This window comes from Ochotona princeps, chromosome 23 (assembly GCF_030435755.1).
Source record: "Ochotona princeps isolate mOchPri1 chromosome 23, mOchPri1.hap1, whole genome shotgun sequence".
Lineage (NCBI taxonomy): Eukaryota > Metazoa > Chordata > Mammalia > Lagomorpha > Ochotonidae > Ochotona > Ochotona princeps.
The window spans coordinates 23550430-23575515 of record NC_080854.1 but is presented as its reverse complement, the minus strand read 5'-3'; the positions used below and the strand labels follow the sequence as shown (position 1 = coordinate 23575515).

The 25086-nt window shown below is 40.9% G+C and overlaps 1 protein-coding gene across 1 annotated transcript in view; it reads right to left on the bottom strand.

Annotated features, from left to right (window-relative positions):
• LOC101517391 (A disintegrin and metalloproteinase with thrombospondin motifs 12) overlaps window positions 1-25086 on the bottom strand; it is a 212970-nt gene that overhangs the window by 51259 nt on the left and 136625 nt on the right. The window contains exons 10-14 of the mRNA XM_058679999.1: window positions 22160-22252; window positions 20654-20799; window positions 16152-16321; window positions 8702-8835; window positions 3711-3831 (exon numbers count right to left, since the gene is read on the bottom strand). Of these exons, the coding sequence (XP_058535982.1) occupies window positions 3711-3831; window positions 8702-8835; window positions 16152-16321; window positions 20654-20799; window positions 22160-22252 (664 nt within the window). The remainder of the gene's footprint in view (window positions 1-3710; window positions 3832-8701; window positions 8836-16151; window positions 16322-20653; window positions 20800-22159; window positions 22253-25086) is intronic.

The window sequence follows — 25086 nt, the reverse complement described above, 5'->3', positions numbered from 1 at the left end:
CAGCAGCAGAATGCTCAGGAGCTTCCTGATTTCCTTAGAAGTGAAATAAATGCTGACTGGTCTTTGAACTTTCTCCAGAAGTTTCAGCATCGGTATTTTGGGATCTTATGTTGCTGGTTTAAAATATTGTAATTACTGGCCAGCTTCCTGCTAGTATTTGGATTCGTTTTTGTAATGATTGTTGCATGTTGGTTACATGCCAGTTCTTTTCCCCATTGGCAAGGGCTCTTAGAAGTCGTTTAAACTCAGCATTTATTCATTGAATACATCCTGACCTGATCTTGGGTTGACCGGTACCTGGCCCTTTAGTATATACTCCATGGTGAGACTCTCAGTTCTGAGCACAGACTTTAAATGATTGGACAGTTCCGTTCATTAGAATGTTTTCTCTTTTTTTTCTCTACACATACCTTGGAAATTAATTTATAATTGGTTCTAATTCAATCTTTTACAACAGCAATTGTGAATGTTTGTTTAAAGTTGATGACCAGCCTGAACCAGTCTGATCCTTGCTTAATGGTCGTTACAGGGAGGCCCACTGGTGGGAAAAGAAATTCCCATGTGGTATATGCTGCATATCAGCATTCGTGCCATTCATGCTTACTGAGACCATCATTTTCCCAAACCTGAGGAAGCTGGGCTGTGGGGGTGGCATTGTGAGAGAAGCCCTTGGGTGCGGAAGTAGCAAAGCTGCAGGTGTGTCTGCACCAGCAGACTGGCACGGGAATTCACTCATGTCCTTGAATCCCATCTGTGCAATGAAGGGGATTAAAAGATGATGCTTTAAGTATTTTTCAGCTTTCAAATTCAAAGATGTTGCTCTTCTTGAAGTGGGGCATTCGTTGCTTCTTTCAGTCTTCATACAAAATCTTGTTTCAAGTTTCTGCTCATCCTGGTTCTTTGCCCTGCACATCCCGCACTGTGGAGCCTCACAAGCAGGACACTCACGTCTATCACCGGGAGGGCCTAGATGGCATCACTCGCCTTTGACACTAAAGTAGGGGAGGACCCTGCCTCTTCCAGCAGAAATGGCTGGACTAGAAGCCAAACGTGGGCTACAAACCTCAGCCACGTTTTTCAAACTGGCTTAGAAGCCAGAGTGTGTGTCTTCTAGCATTTAAATTTCGTTACTTTCTCAAACACTTTCCTGAAACAATGAGTTAAAACCACTAATATATAGCTACCTCAGGGAAGGTGTTTATCACATGTAATTGAGCTTAATGTACTTTCTTTTAAAAAAAAATATATCTTTGAGTGTCTCTCTACCATTGTCTGACTTTTTATGTCTTCTCAGAGTGGAATAAAAGGTAGAAAAATCAACAAGGATTAATTATCATGTCTACTGCCTTGTTCATTGATCAAAAAATGATGGAGAAAAGTGGTAAAAGTTTAAAATTTTTTCTCTGAGGAGAATAAAACAAAATCAGGAATATATCTCATTAGCAGATTTAGGAGGCATACTAAATTTAGAATAGAAGCTTTCAATGAACTTCAGTCCTGCTTTGAATAGTTCTTGATAAAAAGAAGCTGAGAGAATAATTGACATATTCATTTAGTAAAATTAGTCTTGCCACATTTTTCTCACAGTACATATGAGCTACTTGCAACAGTCCCAGGGGAGGAGGAAAAACATGATTTTGATCTTGAATAAGTCATCTCTGAGGCCATGGAGAACACCTGGAAAAACTGTTTTATTACTGTCCCATCCACTGAAAATGCTTTAATTTACAGATAATTACTGCGCATATGCATGCAGTGCACTGTTACACACGACTTGCTTTTTTTTTTTTTTTTAAGATTTATTATCATTTGGGGCCTGGCGGCGTGGCCTAGAGGCTAAAGTCCTCGCCTTGAACGCCCCGGGATCCCATATGGGCGCCGGTTCTAATCCTGGCAGCTCCACTTCCCATCCAGCTCCCTGCTTGTGGCCTGGGAAAGCAGTCGAGGACGGCCCAAGACTTTGGGACCTTGCACCCGCGTGGGAGACCCGGATATACAGAGAGGAGGAGAGACAGAGAGGAAGATCTTCCGTCCGATGTTTCACTCCCCAAGTGAGCCGCAACGGGTCGGTGTGCGCCAATCCGATGCCAGGAACCTGGAACCTCCTCCGGGTCTCCCACGCGGCTGCAGGGTCCCAAAGTCTTGGGCCGTCCTCAACTGCTTTCCCAGGCCACAAGCAGTGGCTGGATGGGAAGTGGAGCTGCCAGGATTAGAACCGGCGCCCAATGGGATCCTGGTGCGTTCAAGGCGAGGACTTTAGCCGCCAGGCCACGCTGCCGGGCCCACACACGACTTGTTTTAAAGATCAAGTCATTTAGCAAATCCATCACTTCAAACTCATATCACTTATCTCTGGTAAAATATTCAAAATCCTCTCTTTTATCCATCTTCAAATGCGTAATGTACTTCTGTTACCTGTGGCTACTTTACTGTGCAAGAGATCACCAGAACACTGTAAGCATTGGCCAACCTCTCCCTATCCTTGGATTTCTCGCTGTTCCTCCCCATTGTTGAATCTCAGGCTGGGTCTGCCTTTGGATTTTTGAGAGACCTCCGCATCGATTTCCACAACAACTGTCCTGGTGGACATTTCCACCAGCAGCGTTCAAGGGTTTTCTTTAACCCACACGCTGGCCAACACTTGTCATCTTCTGCCACTTTGATGATAGTCATCCTAGCAAGTATGAGAAGATAGGTCCCTGTGATTTTGCTTTCCACTCTGCTGATTCTCAGTGATGTTGAGTGTTATTTTATCTACATTTTGGACATTTATGTATGTTCTTCTGGGAGGCGTCTTTCAAAGTGCTGTGCTCGATCTTGAGTTGGATGTTTTTCTCCTATGGAGTTGTATGAATGCCTTATTCAGCATTCTGGACATCGACCCCTAATCAGGCAGGTAACTGACAAATATTTCTTGTATTCTGTAGTTGTCTTTTTGCTTGTTGATAGCTTCCTTCGTGCTGCAGAAGCTTTTTAACTTGGTATAATCCCATTTGCTCTGCTTCCTGTGTTTTTCTATTTTCCCCCTTTATTTTTCATACAGAGAACTTTTGTGTGTTAAATGAACACAACTTTATGAACATAATGACCTTCTCCATCCAATCTCCTTTTCCCTTGCTATCACCTTCCTTGCTCCTTATTTTTCTTTAAAATATTACAATGACATATTTTCAATCTACTTTACAACTACAAGCTTAATCCTCCACTAAATAAATAATTCAACAATTAGTAAGTAGAAAAACCACCATTCCTCAGGAGTCCAGACAGGGGCCATGAAAAACAGTCAAATCTCAAAATGTCAATTTCACTCACATAAGTCACACTTTTATACCCTAAATACTAGTTATCTCAACTTAGATAAAGCATGGTTTTTGTCATTTGGAGACTTTTTTTTTTAATAAGCCGTCTCTGAGTAGCTACGACTCTTGCTGTAACTGGCTGCAAAAACACACTTGTGCTGGAAATAACTGGCAGTGCTCACGCTAAGTCATGGAGCCCTGCGGACAAACGTGCTGCCTACAAGCTCAGGGTCATTTCAGGCAATCGATCCCTTTCCGAAAGTCCCAAATGAGCCTTCTCCCTTTGCAGTGAGGGCAACATCCTATCTGGAATTCTGTAAGGTCCAAAGTGACTTTCAGAAACCTAGGAATCTAGTACCCCTTTATCTGCTCATCATGGTCAGCCCCTGAGTCTAACAAGCTGTTGGTTACCAGATCCTTCTTTCTGCTTAAACGTCTTCCTCACAGTCTGGCACGCAGAGCCATTTCCAAGGCACACACCACAGCGATCCTCCGTGGCATCGGAATCGATCTCATAGTCACAGCCAACCATCTGCGGGGCAAAGAGGCTGAGGATGAGTGGCACAGACAGGGGACGCTGCGCGGGCCTTCACATATGATGTCCCCTTCCCCCTCTGCTTCTTTGATAAGACTGAGTGGGTGGGTAATTGTCCATTTCCTCATCCTGGTGAAAGCTAGAAGAATAACCACAGCACCCACTATTGAGAAAGGAAATCTCATTATCCTTCAGTGTCTGGGGGGGACGGATTTCACCCCAAATCCACAGATGTTCTAGACCTTGTATAGAAACGGTACAGTGTTTGCACATCACCTATGCAATCCTTCCAAAAGCTTTGTATCGTCTCTAGATTACTTTTAATACTTCAAATGCAAATGCTATGTAAACAGTTGTTTCACTGTATTGTTTAGGGCATAATGATAAGACAACAATCTGTGCATACCCAGTCCCAATGTACTTTTTAAAGTATTCCCTGCAAAGTTGCTAGGATCTGTGGATACAGAACCTGCAGATATGGAAAATCAAGGTACTCAGAGGCGAGAGGCAGACATTGAGTGAGGTCTTCAGTTGACCACGAATCAGAAGTAGTATAGGCCCTAGAGGCTAACTATAGACATGTTTTAGAATCAGAGTTAGTGGAGCAGCAAGTTTCTTTCAGATGGGCAAGTGTCAGCCCCTTTGTCTCTGCTGACATTTCCCAGGGATGACACAATGACTCCACCTGCTACTTGCTTGCTCAGTCCCCTTACAATCCTCACTGAAGCTTTTCTTTTAGCTCCCTGGCTGAAGAGAGTAGGTGAACCAGAAACCATGGGGGAAAAAAACCTTATTGTTGAGGTGCTTTGCTTTCTGAAGATGAAATGTCTGGAATTTAGGTCCATCCCAGACCGTTCAGAGCCTCCAGTAAACGCAGCATCCCTGCGCTTTGCGGAGTGTGTCTCAGCCACCTTACCTCCTTGACTCCAGCTTCGGAGAAAGACCAGGCCATTCCTCCTCTGGACCAGGACTAATTTGCTTCTCTGATTTGACCTACCCTCTTCTCAGGTCCTATCTAACTGTCCTCCTGAATTAGCTGCTTTCGCTCTGAGTCCTTCCCCTCCCAACACCCCAGGAAAGGGGAGCGATGGATCTGGGGTGTCCTGGAGCACCAGATGACAAAGACTCATGATGCCCGTGTGGAGGGTCATTAACATGTGTATTGCCCTTGGACGTGTCTGTAGCTGGCTTTCTTCTCCAGCCAACAGGGAAAGCTGCACCATATTCTTCAGTCAGTTTCATTCCCTTGTGGGAGGAATAATTTTGTCCAGGTAAGGCTTTTTTCCTCCCATCAAAGGATATTCTCTTTCTAAATGTCAAAGCCATTATTGATCCATTGAAAGGAAGAATGATTTCAAATTTTAAATATATCCTCTATTAACTAAATAAAGTGGTAATACTCACATAAAATGATTTCATTCATCAGGTTTACCATCTCCAACATCCCTTAGGTCCAAAGACCGTGCTACTTGATCCAGTAGGAGAAAAATTAAGTACGAACACAGTGGTTTTGTTTTTAAGTCCAACTTCATTTTTGCTAATTATAATTGAAAGGAAAATGTCAAGCCTTTGGTGGTCAGGGGTAAAATACCAACCTTCACAAGAAATACACTCAAACCAAGCCCAAGTATCCTCTAATAAGCTGACCTTCATCAGACATCACCCCTGGCACCTTCACTGAACCACTGACTTGGAACGAGCCATAGCGACTTACTCCGCAACATTCATTTTAAAAGTGCTTTCTTTAACCTCCATCAAAACAGGAGTAGACGGAAACTGAAAACCAGAGGAAAACAGCCAGAATAAATTCCCCGGAATCCAAGTCTTTTCTCCTGAAAGGGTGGCCAAGTCTCTCCAGCAATCTTATCCTGCACAACTGGGGGGCAAGAACTGGGGGAAGGAAACCCCCAACCATGGCCCCCATGCAAACTACACGTGTTCTTACAGTGACCTCCCCACAGCTAGCTTCTCTTGTCAGAGACTACACACAGCACAATCAAAACTACATCAAGTGTATTAACAGGAAGTCTGCGAAGGCACCAATCCGTCCTCCTGGTGGCACATCAAGCATCAGAGCTCTGAAGGGAAACAACATGGACTTAACCTCCTTTTTCATAAAACCTGCTCTGGGCAACAGGGTCCACAACAATGTGCTCTTCTTTAAAAAAATGTTTATTTAAACATATTTGCCATATTGATTTGAAAGTTATAGTTACACAGAGAAGAAGGGAGACAGAGAGAGGAACTCTTCCATCTGCTGGCTCACTCCCCAGACGGCCACAATGTCCAGGACGAGGTCAGACTGAAGCCAGGAACTAGGACTCAGGAACTTCTTGAGGGTTCCCAGGACTTGGACCACCTTCTACAGTTTTCCCAGGCCATGAGCAGGGAGCTAGATTGGAAATGGAGAAGCCAGAACACCAATTTGTGCCCATATGACATGCTGGTGTCCCAGGCAGCAGTTTAACTTGCTAAAGCCATAATGTTCTTTCTACCTTTAGCAGATCCAGGGCTGGTCCTGCCATTGCTGCAGAATGTAGACAATGACTACAGCATGGTTCCATCCCAGAGTGACAGTAAGGGTGTCAAAAAGCTCCATGGGGCGCCATTTTTCAAGTAAAAACAACTTTTCATTTTCATCAGCTTGCCAATGCTCAAGGAAATTGCATCTGTATTTCAGCAGGCATTTAGCCTGTCACAAGTGAATAAACACTATGTATTGTTCAGCAATTCTCTATTTTTGGTTGGGAGATGGCACTGTTTTACTTTGAAAATTCTCAAGTGAGTGACTGATGAAATACCACTTGGGACTGGGGTCTAATCCACTAGGACTGTCATTTTTTCCTAAACTCCTTAGCAAGGACAGACCAGATGAATGCCTAGTCACAGGATGAGAGTTGTTCCTAGGCAACGAAATTTTAAGTGTGGAGATAGTTTGACCAAAGGCAACTGGTAACTGCCATGCAACACAGGCGACAGCAGTGTAAGTTCTCCTCATCAAAGGCACTTGCAGATTAAAGTGTGTCCCTACCTCCCACCACTCCAATATATGTTGAAGTCCTAATCACAGGTGGTTGTAAATATGGCCTTCTTTGGAAATAGGGCATTTACAGAGATAATCAAATGTAAATAATGTGATATTGGACTAGAGTGTGCCCTTAATTCAATGCCAGTTGTCTTGATAAAGAGGAGAGAGATCTGGAGACAGAGACCTGCAGAGGGAAGACAGCCAGGGAAAGATGGAGGCAGGAATCAGAGTGAGGAAGCTAGAGATCAGGAATGGCTCAGCAGAGACCAGGAAGCAGTTAGCAGGAGTTCTCGCTTCCAGCCTTGGGAGGGAACACAGTTTGGCTGAAGGAGCTCTCCCTTCCAACCTTGGGAGGGAATGTGGCCTCATTGACTGCTTCACCTCAGACTTTGAACCACGAGATAACACATTTTTGTTAACCCCTCGCAGCCCTAGGGAATTAAGGCAACACTGTGTTTCCCATTTTAGATAGAGAAAAAAGTTTAGAAAGGTTTAGTGGTTTACCCAAAGTAATAGAAAAAATATTATGTTGGGACAAGTACAGTGCCTCAACAGCTAGTCCTCCACCTTCAAATGGTGGCATCTCATTCGGGTGCTGATTTGTGTCCGGCAGCCCCATCTCCCATCCAGCTCCCTGCTTGTGGCCTGGGAAGACAGTGGAAGATGTCCCAAAACCTTGGCACCCTGCACCTGTGTGCGAGATCTGGAGGAAGCTCATAGCTTCTATCTTTGTATTAGCTCAGCTCCAGCTGTTATCATTTGGGGAGTGAACCTGCAGATGGAAGATTTTTCTTTCTGTCTCTCTCTGGAAATCTGCCTTTCTGTTAAAAAATAAATAAGCAAATATTTAAAAAGAGAGCAAGTAGGGATATTTCAGAAGAACAAGAGAGCAAGCTAATTGATGGCAGATAGGATATGACCAGGTAAGCCTACACTTTCAGCTGGGATAAAAGGTAATAATAATTCATGAAGACAAAGACTCAGAAGGTGGAATTCTTACTTTAAGAAGTGCACAGTAGGCTAAAGGTAGGATGGAAATGGCTGTGGGTGGGTTGATCCAGAACAACAGGATTGCTAAGAGGCTGGTGCAAGGCTAAGAGATAAAGAGCAAGGAGCAGCAAATGCTATAGGCCAGTGCATCCGGGCTATACAGAATGCAGATTAAGACAAGGCTGAGCTGACTGGGAGACAAGAGACAACGTGGAGTTCAAGTCCAAGAGCTGATTACCCAGAGCAAGGGGGAGGGACATGGCTGGTGACTGGATAGACTAAGATAGTCAGGTAGCAGAGTAAGGTTTCAGAGTGGTAAGAGAGAGAGAAGGTGGCTCACTTATTCAAAGCTTTAAAAGCTCATTTTGTATCATGAATGTGATGGAGAATAGAAGACAGTCTGAAAAGTCAGATTTAAACCTCCATCTCTGGTAAGTAAACTTGGCGGAATTCCATACTAGTTTAAAAAATCAGGCGCTGCAAATAGAGTTCCCTTCTAAAACAAAGTCACGTTGGACATTTCCTTTACAACACAATCTGCAATCTAACATGTCAAACTGGGGAGAAATATCTTAATTTCAAAATAGACAGTTGGAGACATGAATAGAAAGAAACATATTCATATCGACAAAGAGGATGTGTTAGCCAAATATTATGCACATTTTTGTCTGAAGGCGTGTCTATTTTGATGCTTGTTCAATAAAAATTGAAATAAGAGATACGTCTCAGAAATCATACATAAAAACCAGGCTGCTAACTGCCAGGAAAACATAAACACAGATCTGACTTTCTGAATTAATCAAAAAATCACAATTTTATAGTTATAGATTAAAGAAACATACCCAATACCTTACATATGCCATTAATACAGACATTTCTGCTATTGCCACCTTCAAAACAGGGAGTACCATCAATGACCGCGTCCAGCATCTTCTCTGAAAATTGGCCATCTATAGGTCGGCAGTACAGCTCACAAGGATGTTCTGAAGTGAGAAAACATAGATAATCCTCACATGTAAGCTTTACAGCTCAGCATTCTGTTGCACTCAGAACCCTTCAATGTCACTTAATCCAGTAACCCTATATTTCACCTGCTGAAATGCAGACCTGTTCCATATTTCAGTCAAAATGCCTTAAAACAAATTACACTTGTAACCTGACATTCCAAAGCTATGCCTTGGGTGATAAATGACTACACCTTTTAATGCAATATTGAACTGTGTTTTTTGAGAAAGCCCTGAGTGTGTGGAAGTCGGTTAGAAAACACTCCTGGTTGTCCACTTGGTCTCTTCAGGGGGCTCCGGGGCCCTCAATCTCTTGGAGGCCCAAATTGTCAGATACACCAGCCACAGAGAGACACACTGCTCACATATAATCAAGGCAAACTCCCTGGTATACTTTAAATTGCTACTAGATCACTTAATATCTAAAATGATGGAAATGATACATAAATAGTTGTATTATTTAGGGAATGATGGCAAGAAAATAAAATGTGTACATGTTTGGATCTAGAAATTTTTTTTTTTTGCAAAGTTATCTGCTTTCTTTATCCAAAAGGCAGAGAGTGAGAATGACAGAGACGAGAGCTTCAACTCGTTGTATTCTCCAAGTGGCCGCAACAGCTAAGATCCTGGAGCTGCACGACAGTGCAGAAGTCCAAGCCATTGAGAAATCTGCTGCTGCTTTCCCAGGCACATAGCAGGGAGCTGAATCCAAAGTGGAGCAAGTGGGCCTGGCATGACGGTCCAGAGGCTAAATTCTTACCTTGCAAGTGCTAGGATCACATATGGGCACTTGTATGTGTCCCAACTGCTCCACCTCCTGTCCAGCTCCCTACTTATGGCCTGAAAAGTAGAAGATGGTCCAAAGCCTTGGGGCTCTGCACCCACGTGGGAGACCTGGAAGACAGTCCTGACTTCAGATTGGTTCAGCTCTGGCCATCACAGCTATTTGGGATGTGAACAGGCTGATAGAAGATCCTTCTCACTGTCTCTTCCTTTCTCTGTAAATCTACCTTTCCAATAAACACAGCTTTTTTTAAGTTGAGCAATTGGAACACAAACTGGCACCCAATTGGGATACTAGTGTGGCACTATCCCACTGTACCACAATACTGGCTCCATTTCTCCTTTTAAGTAATATTTTTTCATCTTCAGGTGCCTGCATCCTTAAATGTGGACCTTGTAAATATGGATCCACTCTTATGGCAACAAGGCAGCAAACTGCCAAGGTCACAATGGCTTCCAGCAACCAAAGCTAGAAGCCTGAAGCTTCTTTGAGGTCTCCCACATGGGCACATGGGCCCAAGCACTTGGACTGCCTTCCACTGTTTGCACAGGCACATTAGCATGGAGCTGGATCAGAAATGGAGCAGTCAGGACTTGAACGGGTACCCATTTGGAATGCCAGCAATGCAGGGGGCAGTTCAACCCATCATGTCACAGCTCTGCACCCATGACCCTGCCAACCCTTAAATCCACTCATGTTTTCTGGAACATGCATATTCTTCATTGCAATGCCTGCTGTTATGCTCTAAGAAATATTATCCTCTAGATGGTCTTTCTGTTCACAGTCGATACTGCCTTCTCCAGCTTTAGTCTTTCTGGGTGTTCCTGTAGGTCTCTGAGTGTGTCACTAGGTCAGCTTATGCAGGAGGGCTCCGTAGAAGGACAGAGTCCATGGATCATCTTACATCTCAGTGGTCAGCATGGGTAGCATTGAAGATTTTATTCCAGATGCCAGTCTCTAGATTACATCAGCTCTTGAGTGAGGAGTATTTTCAATATTTCCCTTTTGTTCTCCTTTCCCGACATCCATTTGTCTGGGTTACATGATTCCTTTTTTCACTCCTATCCTTGAAGCTTTTGGATTCATTTCTAGCAATGCTAAGAGAGAGCTCTAAAACTAACTGGTGAACTATCACCTTCATGCTATCTAATTAATCCTCTCTAAGGAAGCTTAGGTAACCGAAAGTACTTGCTGAATCCTAGGTCACACTGTTATCCCAGCTGAAAGAACGTGGCTGATCATTTTCGCCTAGTCCTAAGAAGTGATCATTAGACGCAAAAGATCAACCTTGATCAAAAGGCTGTAAGTATACAAATCAAGGAATAGTGCAGATGCATTTCATGGTTTGTGGCTGACTACAACGTGATTTTCACCATTTAAGAAAAATTCATTCTTTCTAATATTCATGTATGGGAAGGGCTCTTTGGGCATTAGTAACATTTAGTCGCCCAGGATTCCGTGTATGGTGGAATGCTCTATGGCAGCTGTACTGGAAGTGGAGTAACTGGGATTCAAACCATAACTCCAATATGGGATACAGAAGTCCCAGGGGCTTAGTAGGCTTCCCCTAGGCACCTGCTTGGCTTCCTTGACATTTGTAGTTGAACTCTCTGTTCTGTGCTCCATAAGGGAGAGGCAGGTCTAACAGGACAATGGAGCAGGTGCATTGGCAGAGGGCTCTGTAACTCTCATGCCTGCTGCTTCTTGACAGATGTGAAGACACACTAAAGCTCAAGCAAAGGCACAGCTTGAAAAGTTTTGATTGTTGTAACAAGAAATGTTTGACAAAAGAAGCAGCTCATTTTAATGATTGGGCTCACATCAGCTTGAGAAGAAAAGCGAACACCAAAACTCCTAACCAAAGTAAGTCAAGTAATTAACAACACATGTAACTTGGGTTGATTTAAAATGGCATTCTTCCACTTCTCAACATGCCAACATTACTGTAAACCTGTACGGTATAAAATAGTAACATTAAACAAAGGCATGAAAATGTGTATATTCTACAATACCACAAAAGTGATGAAAAACAATTAGAAGTAATTTTTAAAATGAACTATACCCACATCTTTCATATTTTAGATTAGGCTAAATGCAGTAATATATTTTCTGTTTAATGTTAAGTTTCAGTTTAGTCTTTACTGACAATGTTTAAGAACTGTGGAACTAGTAATTGCAATGAATTACTTAAGAAATATAATGTAATTTGTTATCAATGTTTGAAAGCTTAGGAAACATTGTTTTTCATGGGCAACATGCATAAATTCAATTTCCCTCAAAGACTGCTCCTCTTCTAACCACAAATGTTATAATAAATGGGTCATGTCCTTGCTGGTGTTGTGAGTTATTCCGTTCGCTCTTGAGTGTTTCGGCTGATGGCTCTCAGCCATTGCCCATGACTGAAGAAAGCCTGCTTGCATCTCCTGGGGAAAGCCACATCCAACAGTTGGGCCAGCCCTGGTTCTCTCTTTACCTCTGTTGGAATTCTTAAGGTCCATTCCGCTTCGGTGATTCCAGTGGAGTCTGATGACAACACAGCTGAGACTGCATTGTGCCCAGCGTCTCCCCTGCCCATTTCTATCTCTTTCCCTTCCTTTCCAGCTAGCGCACTCCCTGTAACACCAGTCTCCATATCAAAGCCTGCTTCCTGGGGAACTTGATCTACAGCAATTCCTTGATGAGGTTCTGGAAGGATCCTATCCCAGCACACTGACCTGACTTTTTTGTTTCAGACAGGCCTAACTACAACATTTGTTGCAGGTTGGAAAACTCCAAGGGTATCAAACAACTGAAATATTTAGAAGCAATGGTGGGGGCTGAGGAAGTTGAAATAGCCTGAATGGAGAATTGGATATTTTAAAGAAAAAAAAATCTGAAATGGGGTCCAGTGCAGAAGTCTAGCAGCTAAAGTCCTAATCCCAGCAGCCCCGCTTTGCATCCAGCTCCCTGCTTGTGGCCTGGGAAAGAAGTCAAGGACGGCCCAAAGCCTTGGGACATTGCACAAGAATGGGAGACCTGGAAGAAGCTCCTGGCTCCTGGCTTCAGATTGGCTCAGCTCCAGTCATTGTGGCCGCTTGGAGAGTGAATCAGTGAATGAAAGCTCTTTCTGTCTTTCCTCCTCTCTGTATATTTGACTGTTCAATAAAAATAAATCTTTTTAGAAAAATCTGAAATGGAAGACAGATCCAAGAAAATGATGGCATCAAACTGAGGCCTGGCCATTGCCTCGTTTCCTGACTAGAAGATGTGGGAAATACACACACTTGTATCTTCATGAGCTGAGGAAGTCCCTAGGAGTGTGCATAAGTTTTTAAAATGCATCAGCATCTTAATCAAACAGAGCAATGCTAAAATTTTAGCTCCACTGTTGATGGTCCTGTAACAACAATGACTGTCCTTTCTGAGACTCCGTTCATTTCTAAACGATGATGGGGTCTGGGGTTGGGGGAATCAAGGGTGAGTCAGCTGCTTGATACTGAGACCAGCTCAGGAAGAGAGGTTAGAGCAAGGTGGGTTACTATGTTGGTGCCTACATTGACATGGATATGATCACATGGAATTGGATGTGATTTTATTTGGTTTTGGTTGGGAGTGTAAACTGGTCTATATGAGTAGTTTTAAAATCTTTTAAACAGAAAGTCATTCATTCTTCAAATAAAGGCAAATAGAGCAGAAGAAAATCAGGATTTTCCAAGCAATTAATTCTGTAAGCTTAGGTAGTTACAATGAAAAATTGGTCTGAGATCAATAGAGACTATTAAAATAAACCAAACATCTTGAAAGGACATTCACAAAAGGGCAGGCATAGACTTACATCAATTGTAGCCTTTTTGGGAGGGATGTGATATTAAAAGATTCTGTGTCTTATAGACAGTTGTTTGCAAATGAGAGCAGTTTAGACCAACTCAATCTGCAATCTCAGGTTATTTACAATTCACTTAAGTTTGCAACAGATTCTTAAAGTCCATAGAAAGCCAACTAGTTCGTACATTAATGCCTTGGTGCTCTTTAATATTTTACAACCTGATATATATTATAGTCTAAGCATTGTTCTTTTAAAATTGTTTATTTATTTTATAGGCAGAGAACAGAAGCAGAGAGAAAGAGACAGAATTTCCAACCACTGGTTCACTTTCCAAATGGCCATTGCTGGTCTAGGCTAAAGCTTCAGCTGAAGGGAGCCAGACACTTAATCCAGGTCTTTCCTACAGACAGGAAGGACCCAGCTACTGCAAACATCACCTGTTGCCTCCCAGGGTGTACATTAGTAAGAAGATGAAATTTGGGATAGAGTCAATTCTTAAATCCAGGCAAACTGATATGGGTGATACAATGGGCATATTCATCACTATGCAAAAAGCCTGCCCCAATGGTATTCTTTATCATATCTTCTAAAATAATTAATTTTTCTTGAAACTGAAAAGCAATCAGCATGTTTGGGACAGTTTAGCGCCACAAATTAGTAGGGTTTCTATGCTGGAGTCTAAGATTTTTCTGCCATTGGCCACTTAGCAAATCTACTAATGGTTACCTAATAGCTAAGCATCACCATCCACTGAGGAGATACTCTGCGTTGTGTGTTTACAGTATCCTCTGATGATTTGGGGGATGCTGTAAAGTGCTTACTACCTTGCAGAGAGTAAGTTCCCTATACATCATTATTGACGTGAACAGCCTACTTATCACCACCATGGATCGCTTGCTAATTAAACACAGTGAAGCTTGTGGGGTATAGTTGAACGAAGAGAAAAATAGTGTGTTGGTCAGTGTGGTAGCTGCTCAGGCTGTCAGGTAAGGGACTATGTCCACTTGACAGCACAGGTATTTGTAAAAAACTGAGATAAAGGACGGATGCTTACAGCCCAGGTAGACAGTGAGCTTAGTGGCTAGTCACAAACGCAAGCAAAACTCTAAAGTGATAAGAATCCATGCCTATTCTTAGACCTTTCATTTCTTCAGCACCTGTAGCTGTGTTAGACAGAAACTAAGTATACGGTAACTATAAATAAATGAGAATCAAGACAAAATATTTTTATTCTGAGCCAAGCTATTTGGGCCATCAGAACTAGGCACACATAAAACTAACATTGGAGAAGGGAGCCCCAAACAGGGATAGCAATGCTCTCTCAGTTCTAGAAGGTTGCTCATTTGGGGTATAAAGGTTGACTGACTTGGGTACTTTCAACAGAACAGAGAACCTACAGAGAGCATAAATACACACAATACTGACTCCATGAGCCTTTTATCATTAGCCATCTTTGGAGTCCACTGGAAATTACAAGTTTTCCTTTATTTAAATGCCTGGCTCAGAAAGTTACCTTGCACAAACAAAACTAAAGAACTGGATATAAGAAACAGTCATTGTTCTTGATAACTGATAGTCACCTGGATATATTGGAGAGCAAATGTGAGCAAAGCAGTGTCATCTGTCTTTGAAAAGTCGTTGCCTGTATTTGTTCTAACAGCCCATACATGTGGTCTTTTGTATAATTCTCATTGCTAATCACACTGAAATTTCAACTTAACAATCATGATAAAATTTTGATAGAATTTTTTTTACTAACTTATTAGTGAATTCTACACCGAAATAAAAGACAACAGATAAACAGATAAGATGGCTTATTTCACTCTAACTATCAATGGTTCTTCATCTTCGGCGGCATATGTGTCACTAGCTCTGACTCAGACTTGGCTCAGTTATCACCCTGATGTGCATATACCAAACATCTGATTTTTAAGTTTTACCCGTTCCATAAGATCTTGTCCATATGAAATGTTGGTTTCTGGTGCAGAACTGGCTCCTGTTCACTTCTGAGAAAAGCATTTCTGTTATCTTGTCTTTCTTCAGGCCGGTCTCCTCCCACTTGAAATGACTTTGAGTACCATCTGTGAAAGCACTACTCAGCTTAAGAATCCATCTTCCTTGGATGGCTTCTTTGAGATTACTCCAATCCTACTATGCCCTTCTCTTCCAACATTCTGCCAAAAGCACTGTTGGTTCCAGGAGCCCATCAACAGTCAGTTAGTAGCTGACTTCCTGCATGTCCCACTTACCACTTTGAGGCTTCTTAGGTGTTCTGAAGTGAGTCATGCATGTTTAATACAGTTCCTTTTTTACAAAGGTACTTCAAAAGGCTCACATAAAATGGGATGAGAAGGCTTATTCTGCTATAAGGTCAAAATCCATGCATAGTTTTTAATAATCTGCATGGCTATAACTTTTTATAAGACTCCTTATATATAATGCCAAAACTTTACACAAAAATAAGTATCTTTTAATTTGATTTTCCACAAACTTGTTACAGTTCCCTCACTGATCCAATAGGATAAAAACTGGACACATTTAGCCCTCAATATTGCTGACCCACACAAGCAGGGCAGTGTTTCTTCTTATCTTGTAAAATACAAAATTCTCCATGATGCAGTTGCCTTTGTCAAACTCTGCAGGCATCGAGAAAATGTGGCATTATGTACGCTCTTAGATCTGAAATACACGGTTCCAGCTCCTTACCTGAGTTAAAAACTGGGTACCAGTGATAGAGCTCATTCTTGTAGGGCACAGTGTCAAACTCACTGCATTGCATCTGCCGGAATGTTGGTCCTTCCTGGGCACAAGGATGAACATTACACAAGCGATAGCGTTTTCTTTCTCCAGTACAGTACTTCCCTCCAAACTTGGGCCTATAAATTAAACAAAGAAGAGCAACATTTTCCTTTTCAAATTCCCCGGTAGCTGGTCATGCCTATTCCTTGCCAAATCATGTCTCTCTCTGCCTTCAAAATTTACCTTCCAGATAAACCTTTCCAATTTACACACTGTTGTTGCCTACCAGTACTTCAGTCCTGCACACAAAGTTGCCTATTTTGAAAGAATTTTTTTAAAAATTGTTTTTTCACATATACAACCTCAAGGCAAAAAAGAAGGGATAGGTTTTCCTGCCACAATCTATTTCTCTTCTCTTACTCCTATTTTTGAAATTAAAAGGGATCAGAACCTGCACTATTCAGCCTTTACCCTCCTTGGATGGTACAGCCAGAAGCTTCTGCAGAGCAAAGGAAACGCTTGACAAAGAGCCAACCAACAGAATGAGACAAAATATTCATAAAATATCTAACAATTGATTAATATCCGGATTATATAAGAAGCTCAAGGAACTTGAGAACAACAAAGCAAACACTTCTCGTAAGAAATAGATTGTTCGTGATCTGGGAAAGCAGTGGAGGATGGCTCAAATCCTTAGGATCCTGCACCTGCGTGGAAGACCCAGAAGACGCTCCTGACTTCAGATTGGCTCAGCTCCAGCCATTGCAGCCACTTGGGGAGTGAACAAGCAGATAGAAAATCTTTCTCTCTGTAAATGTGCCTTTCTGATAAAATAAATAAATAATTCTTAAGAAAAATTAACGGCCTAGAGCGGTAGTCTAGCGGCTGGGGTCCTCGCCTTGTACATGCTGGCATCTCATATAGGCCCCGGTTTGTGTCCTGTCTGCTCCACTTCCCATTCAGCTCGCTGCTAACACAGTTGAGGAGGCCCAAGGCCTTAGGACCCTACACCCACGTGGAAGACCCAGAGGAAGCTCCTGGCTCCTGGCTTTGAATTGGCTCAGCTCTGACCTTTGTGGACAGGAGATCTTTCTCTCTGTATCTCTTTCTCTCTGAAAGATTTATTTATCCTTATTGGAAAGGCAGATACACAAAGAATAACTTTATAAATACATATATATATATCTATATATACATATAGATATATATATATTAAGGATATAAACAGGTATTTTCCAAAGGATAAAATACAAATGATCAACAAACATATGAAAAGATGCTCAGAATCACTAGCCATCAAGGCAATACAAACAGAAACAGCAGTGATGCTTCACTCCACCCCAAGTAGAATGGCTATCATCCAAACATCAAAAAATATCAAGTGCTGAGGAGGATGCAGGGAGAAATGTATCCTAATGCACTTTTCTCGGGAATGTAAACTAGTATAACCATTATGGAAGCCAGTGCAGAGATTCCTCAGAAGTCTGAAAACCAGATTTGCCATATGACACATACATTTTGCTCCTGCCAAGTTATCCAAAGGAGATGAAATTAACATATGGAAGAATCATCTATGCTCCCACATGTAACATCTCTATGTAATGGCTAAAACATGGAACCAATGCAGATGCCTATCAGCTGATGACCGGACAGAGAAATTGTGGTGCCTATGTGCCATGAATGCTACTCAGCTGTAAACAAGAATGAAACCCTGTCTTTCAAACAAACAGCACACAACTGGAAGCCATTATGCTTCATGAAATAAGCCAGTCCCAAAGTGACAAATATCATATTTTCCCTGCTTTGTGGTAACTAATATACAGAACACAAAAACATGTAATGCACATGAGTGAAGCTGACATTTTGGAGTTTGAGTATTGTTTACAGATCTTGTCTACATGCCTGAGGAATAATGGTTTCCTACTTACTACTTGCTAAATGTATAGCTATTGATAGATACACACATAATCACATACATGTAATGAATACATTTGCTAATAGGAGAAAGGAGGAAGGCACGTCAAGCGAGCAGGCCAGATGATATCATATGCAAGAGTCCAGAAAAATAGGACATCTTCCTGAAGTGCCAGTCTGGTAGCAGAATAGCCAAGAAAAGAATCCTCATCAGCCTTAATCCATTGCCCAAGCTTGTGCTCTCTCTCTCTCTTTTTAAAAACTATTTATTTATTTTCATTGGAAAGTTAACTTTACAAAGAGAAGAGAAAGATGTTCCACCCGCTGGTACTCCCCAAACGGCCACAATGACCTTAGCTGTGTTTATCCAAAACCAGGAGCCAGGAGCTTCTTCCAGGTCTCCCATGCAAGTGCAGGGTCCCAAGGACTTGGGCCATCCTCTATTGCTTTCCCAGGTCACAAGCAGGGAGCTGGATAAGACGTGGAACAGCTGGGACATGAACCAGCGCCCATATGGGATGCTGGGGCTTAGAGGTGGAGCATTAGTTCACTGGCTATTGCACTGGCCCCTATTGCTCACACTCTCATGGAGTGTGACAGTGCAGGCTGAGAGACAGACACCTTGACTCCTGGCAGTCTAGTCCAATTCTTGTTGAGTGTATAGTTCTTATGTTGTTTTGTCATACTTGGTTCTCACTGAATGTTCACTAAGTTTTCTATACCTCCCTCTCTACTTTATGACTGTGGCTTGAGTAGGAGTCTGATCTTTGCATATCAATGAGCTTGGCCCCAGGCAGATTACATGCTAGGCTCCTTTGAAGTTAGCCTGGTTTTTAATTCACATTGATGGAGGGACATGTTGTGACCGGGCATCTCTCCCATTCGTTTCATCCAATAATTAATCACCAGGAGCCTCAGAGGAGTCAAGCCCTGTTGGATCTTCACTAGACAGCTGGCCAATGGAAAGAACATGGCTCCAAGGTCAGAACACTTTTTCAAGGGAAGAAAAATGGTTTTATAATATTGTATATTCATTATGACTGAAAGCAAACTAGCACGTTATTAAGGTAATTAGTTGTAGCTGGCTCATACGCCTATAGGAATCAGTGACTAGACTCTCAGACCCCAGCCTCTGACTATGTCAGCATTGTTCTCAGTAAACAGGCAAACCAACTGTGGAAGCAGAGCTATTCATTCACTTGAGGAGATCCTGACAAATTGTGCCCCTTAATATGGGAATAAGCACTTTCTCATCCCAAAAGCCAAGTTAAAGAATCACCCTTCCATTCCTAAAATGGAATAACTCCTCGCTGATATATGCAAGTTCCTGATCCTCCTGGCCACAGGTTATAGCACACACAGCCCTAGAGCCTGTATTTCCTGATCTCCAAATTGGAAATCCTATTTCTGATCAACTGGATACAACCTTTAAACCAAAAACTTTTCTAGAAATTTCTGATGTTGAATATTTGAAGTCAGAGAACACCAGAATTTAAACAAAAACTTTTTTTGGAAGGGTAAGATCATAAGATAATTTTGTTAAAATTCCTCACTTGCACACTGATATGTGTTGGATAATAAAGTTATAATAATAATGAATTACCATTTATGAACAATACGTTAGGTAGTACATACAGTGTTAAATTCCTTATAGCTGTTACTTTATTATACAATATAATTTATATTTCATGCACATTTATATATTATACATATATACACTAATATTCATACATAAAAGGGAAAATAAGATTCAAAATCTGAGCTACTGAGGGAATTTTAATTGCTCTTATCATTTGCCTTTAAAAAAATTGACCCTTATTATTCAAGGCAGACTAATGTAACAAAAGTTTAGTACATTTTCCATATGGTGGCATGCATAAATTTTGCATAAATTTATAGTTGAAAACTAATAAACCAGGAAAGGTTAACAATGAGAGATTTATTTGGAAACCAAGAAAAGTTAAGCTTAATTCTTTTGTAATACCAGTGTATAAATATAATTTATGAAAAATTGACTTAAAAAATTGAAATCCACTTGTGAAATTACTTTAGGGAAATTTTCAAGACTACTACTAAAGAATCTTAAGATTTTAAGATCACTTTTCTAAAATTTTAAGAATAATTGCTTTCAGAAGATGTACCTAGCTGTTTCTGATTAAGAGAAGGAAAATATAAAAATTTTTCACTCATTATGATGGAACGCAAGCTAAAATCTTACCAGTAAAATCGGCCTAATTAACCTCTTATTGATAAAGTGGTGCTATCCAGAAGAGCAATCATCCCCTAGAGATGTAACACAAATTACACTCGCATGTTTTTTTTAAGATTTTGCTTATTTCCTGGTGGTAGAGTCAGCTTACTTCGCCAAATTCCAAGGCCAACCCAACCAAAACAGAAGTACTTTCCCCCACTTTCTGTGCATCTTTTGGTTCCATTTTGTCTTTGGGAATCCATTTCATATTTCACAAGAGCTTTGACGTCACTGAGTTTAGCATCCCAAGGACTGACTTTACAGACAATGTGAGAGAAGAGAAATGGCCCTTCGGGGTACTTACTCAGGATTGTTGCAGAGCCTCTCGGAGCTCTGTACTCCAGCACCACAGGTCCGGGAACAGTGGGACCAGGAGGACCAGCGACCCCAGCCCCCAGGGATGCTCTCCGGTTTCTTCCCCACAGTGATACACTTGCCAGCCATACACCACTGTGAAGAGAAGAAGAAAGGGTTGCATGTCTCAGGCAAGACTCCATGAGAAGCAGAGCCATGAAACCCTGAAGTAAAAAACCAGTCCTCCCCAAGCAAGCAGGCTTCCTGTGGTCACACATTCGGATGTAAAACAAAGAAGGGCATTTTTTGCTTTCAAATACACTTTTAATTTTTAATTTCAGACCCACAACACACAGTTAAGCAGCACTTACTCCATGTTCCCAAGTAGTCCATCATATATCTGAGTTCTTGGGTATCTTTCATCTCTACTAAGCTCAATACATCAGAAATCTACTATGTGACCCATTCATTTCATATCTGGGAATTTACCCAAAGGAATTCATATCTGGGAATTTACCCAAAGGAAATTATATCAGCAGTTGAAAGATTCATCAGAATTTATCAGTACCTCCATGTTGATAACAGCTCAACTCACAATAGTAAGCTATTGAAGCAACCCAGATGTCCACTAATTTATGATTGGATAAGATACTGTGGAATATATCCACTACTCAATCATTAAAAAAAAAAAAGAATGGAATCTGTAATTCAGAACAAAATGGATGCCACTGGACACCATTATGCTTAGTGAAGTCGGCCAGTTCCAAAAAGACAAAATCATGTTTTTTTATTTGTGATAATTAATATAGAGTATAAAAACATGTAATATATATGAATAAAATTGGCATTTTGAGGTTTGGTTATTATTTAAAGCATTTGTCAATACATCTGAGTAATAATTGTTTTTCTATTTACTATTTATTGAATTCTTTGTTTAGCAGAGGAGTAAGCTTGTGATGACAAAGTAAATTGAAGGTATGCTATTGTAAAAATAGAAGTGAAAATAAAAATAGGAAGAGAGGGTCAGAGTAAGGGAGGGTAGAGTGAGAAGTATCATTGAACTGTTAAAATTGCACACAGGAAAATACAGGAAACCTGTTTCCTTTGTGTAATCTTTTTAAAGGATAAAGAAAAAAGGAATACAGACCTGTCAGTCCAATCATGAGAAAGTAGACTAACTGGCCTAACTTCGGCATTTTGGAAAAGAAAATGACTCCAACTTGTCCTTTCCCATCTTCAGTGGATGAAAAAAAGTCAAAGAGCAGGTTGATAATGACCTCAACAGACACTGTGGATCAGCAGCCCCATAGGTGTTCATTAGGAAAAGGTGGAGCAAGCTTTGGCAAGTGTTCGTGGCATTGGAGAGTAGCCCTTTCACCCAAAGAATAGTAGAAGTGGACTCCTTGTCAAGGACTCATTTCATCAAGACTTCCAGACACTATTCTACATCCAGAAGGAGCTCAAAATCTTGCAGCCCACTGCCCTCCTCACTTCTTTTTCCATCCCAATACATCACCTTCTTCTCACCACATTGTGTTCCATCTGCAGCAGCATCCAACTTAGAGCGACAAAAGCCCTTTACTGAGCACCACAGCGTCTGACAAACGTTCTGGAAAACATGGTAAGATTGCACTCCTTTGTATTTGGAAACTGCACGAAAGCATCTCTATGGGTTATGTTAAAATACACATACACTGTTGTTAGTAAGCGTGATGGGAAATAATCAGACTTCATTTGGACTATGTCAACATTCATAAATAGTTGCTTGTCAACTATAGGAGGTAATATAAAAATAAGAGATAAAAACTTATTTCCTGAGATCTGAAATGTGTTTCTGTATCACTGGTGACAAAATCTGTCAAATGTACAACTGAACTGTGGCTGGAAGGCAATCTGGTTACAAATAACCGGGTGGTTATAACTTGATCCCATTCACCAAAGGAGATGGAAATGATTTCATCCAGAAAGTTTTGCCCTATTTACTTGGTACCCAGAGTGGCTGTAAGATTTCCTATTTTTAAAGTAATTTTAGAAATATAAATGGATGACATCGGGACAGGAACGCAGAGCACCAAGATACGTCCTCATGTGTGAAAGTTGAAGGCTTCTAACTCTCCTTCCGAAAAGGCTAGCCTCTTTTCTATCTTTCACTTCTGAGAAACATGAGCTGATTAAGAAGCAATTTTCTCAGCGCTAAATTCCAGCTGCTGATTCTGCTCCTCCCCCATGCCAAGTCTGCTGCTTAACCCATCCAGTGAATGCGGTTGGTGACCATATTTTTTGATGCTGGAAGTTGTATGTGTTCTTTACATCTACCAATAGGTTTCTTAAATCATATCCCATTCTTCTTTTATGTCTTTATCTTATTATCTCTACTTTGAAAATCAACTTCAAGAATTTATTGTTTCTCATCCCTTAGATGAAGATAGAATTTAAATTTTGAATGAACGGATGAATTGTGTACTTACATAAAATTTTTTCTCTTGGAGTATGATGTATTTTTATTTGGATAGGGGCCCCTCCAAGGCATTTTATCTTTTTTTTAATTTCCAAACAGAAATGTGTTGTATTACCCAGAAGGAAATATTTTAATCTAATTGTTGGCACAGAAGTTTTCAAAACTATACAATGGTATGCATTTGAACTCTGAATATCAGTTGCTCTGTGGTAAGGAATTTGCAAGTTGGAAATTCATTCACTTGCAATTTTGCTCCCAAAAACAAGGTCTGAGATAAATGATGTTTCCCTGCCTTCTACCTGTGCTGATGGTATATTTCTTCTGGTCCACTGCACCACTGAGGCACCTCGATATGGCTCTTAGCTTCACTGTGGATCTCAAGTAATTCCTCATCCTGCTCAAGGTGAATACGTTACCATCTGCTGTTGCTAGAAATTAAAACCAAAGCCCTCTGATTACCTCCAAATAGTCTCAGCAGCTGTTCGTTCTCCCCATTTGCCTTTGTGATTTTGTACCTCCTTGAGGAACTTTTCAAAAACTGCTTTATCATTTCATAATGAATAATATGCAGGGTAAAGAGCACGCAGGAATCCCTTTTAGTAGCTTCAGAGCTCCATTTGAGTTGTAAACTACTTCAAATTTGGAAAAATGTGATAAAGGAGGTCATCAAGTGTTTTAGGCATTTAGACTATTGAAAATGCTTCATTTTCTTGGTTGCAATATGTCGGATCTGAAGTCTTCATTCACTTAGCTATTGCATGTTTAAGATGTGCTGAGTACCGCTGAGTGTTAGAGATAAACACTCAGCCAGAGACCTTGAAACAGAGTAGGGAAGATCACAGAAAAGTAAACAAGCAACCACAATACAGGCTAATAAAAGCACTGTCAAAGAAAATGCAGGAAAGGATAGGAAGTGATATTTAAACCAAGATCCACATGATGAGTAGGGGCACACAAACTCCTGCAAACATGTTAGAGAATGAAGGCTGTTCAGCTTGCATAAGCACAGAGCACAGAAGAAAAACTGATCAGAGGTGGCTAGAGTGGATTCTTGCCATAATCATTCGGAAACTGACAAATCTTGACCTACGGGGAAGTAAAATCAGGTATCAAATATGCTAGAAGTTTACAGTGCATCCTTGAGTTGGCAATGCAGTGAGAAAAAGACTTGGAGGCTAAACATGTAGCAGAAATATTCATCTGGAGAGGCAGAGCTGGTAACCCAGATGTTTGATTCATCAGTTGTAGAGTGCAGAAAATTCCCGTGGGCTAAATAGGGTGGGAAGCTCGAGAGTGCCATATGTCACAGAGAGACACAAACACATTCAACATACACTCATCTAACATATGCTACTGGAGACCTCCATGTAAAAGGCCATACCCTCAAAGATGAACTAAAAACCAGAGTATCCCATCAGAAAACTTGGCTGTTTTGACTTTCACTCTAGAATAAGTGGTAAAATACCACATCTGGAATGCGTATACCATGCCAGTCCTCATACTACTACGCAGTCCACACAACAGCAAAACAAGAGCCTATTTTGTGTTTAAGCAGTAATAGCAGTGAATATTCTCAGAGAATGTGCCAATCACCTGAACTCTAAAGAAAACCCTAACATAATGTTTTAGGCTAAGAACTCACAATTAAAGAAAAAAAATTTTAAAAACAATGATGCCTAATAAGTCATAGTTTAAAAAATTCCAAATGACAGAAACATACCACCAAGGTCTGGATGTAGGGACCATTTAATATAAGTTGAAAACTATGCATCACATGTGATTAAAGAAATAAAAAATCACATTAAAGACTCAGCTAGGAATGATATGAAGACAGAGGAAATTTAGAAAAATAACCATAGAATTCAAAAGTCAGAAATACCAGTAACTGAGATTAAAAAATCAATAAGATTGTTTAAAGGTTAGATATACCTAAAGAGGAAAACTAGTGAATGAAAAGATTAATAAATGATATAAATTTTAAAAAT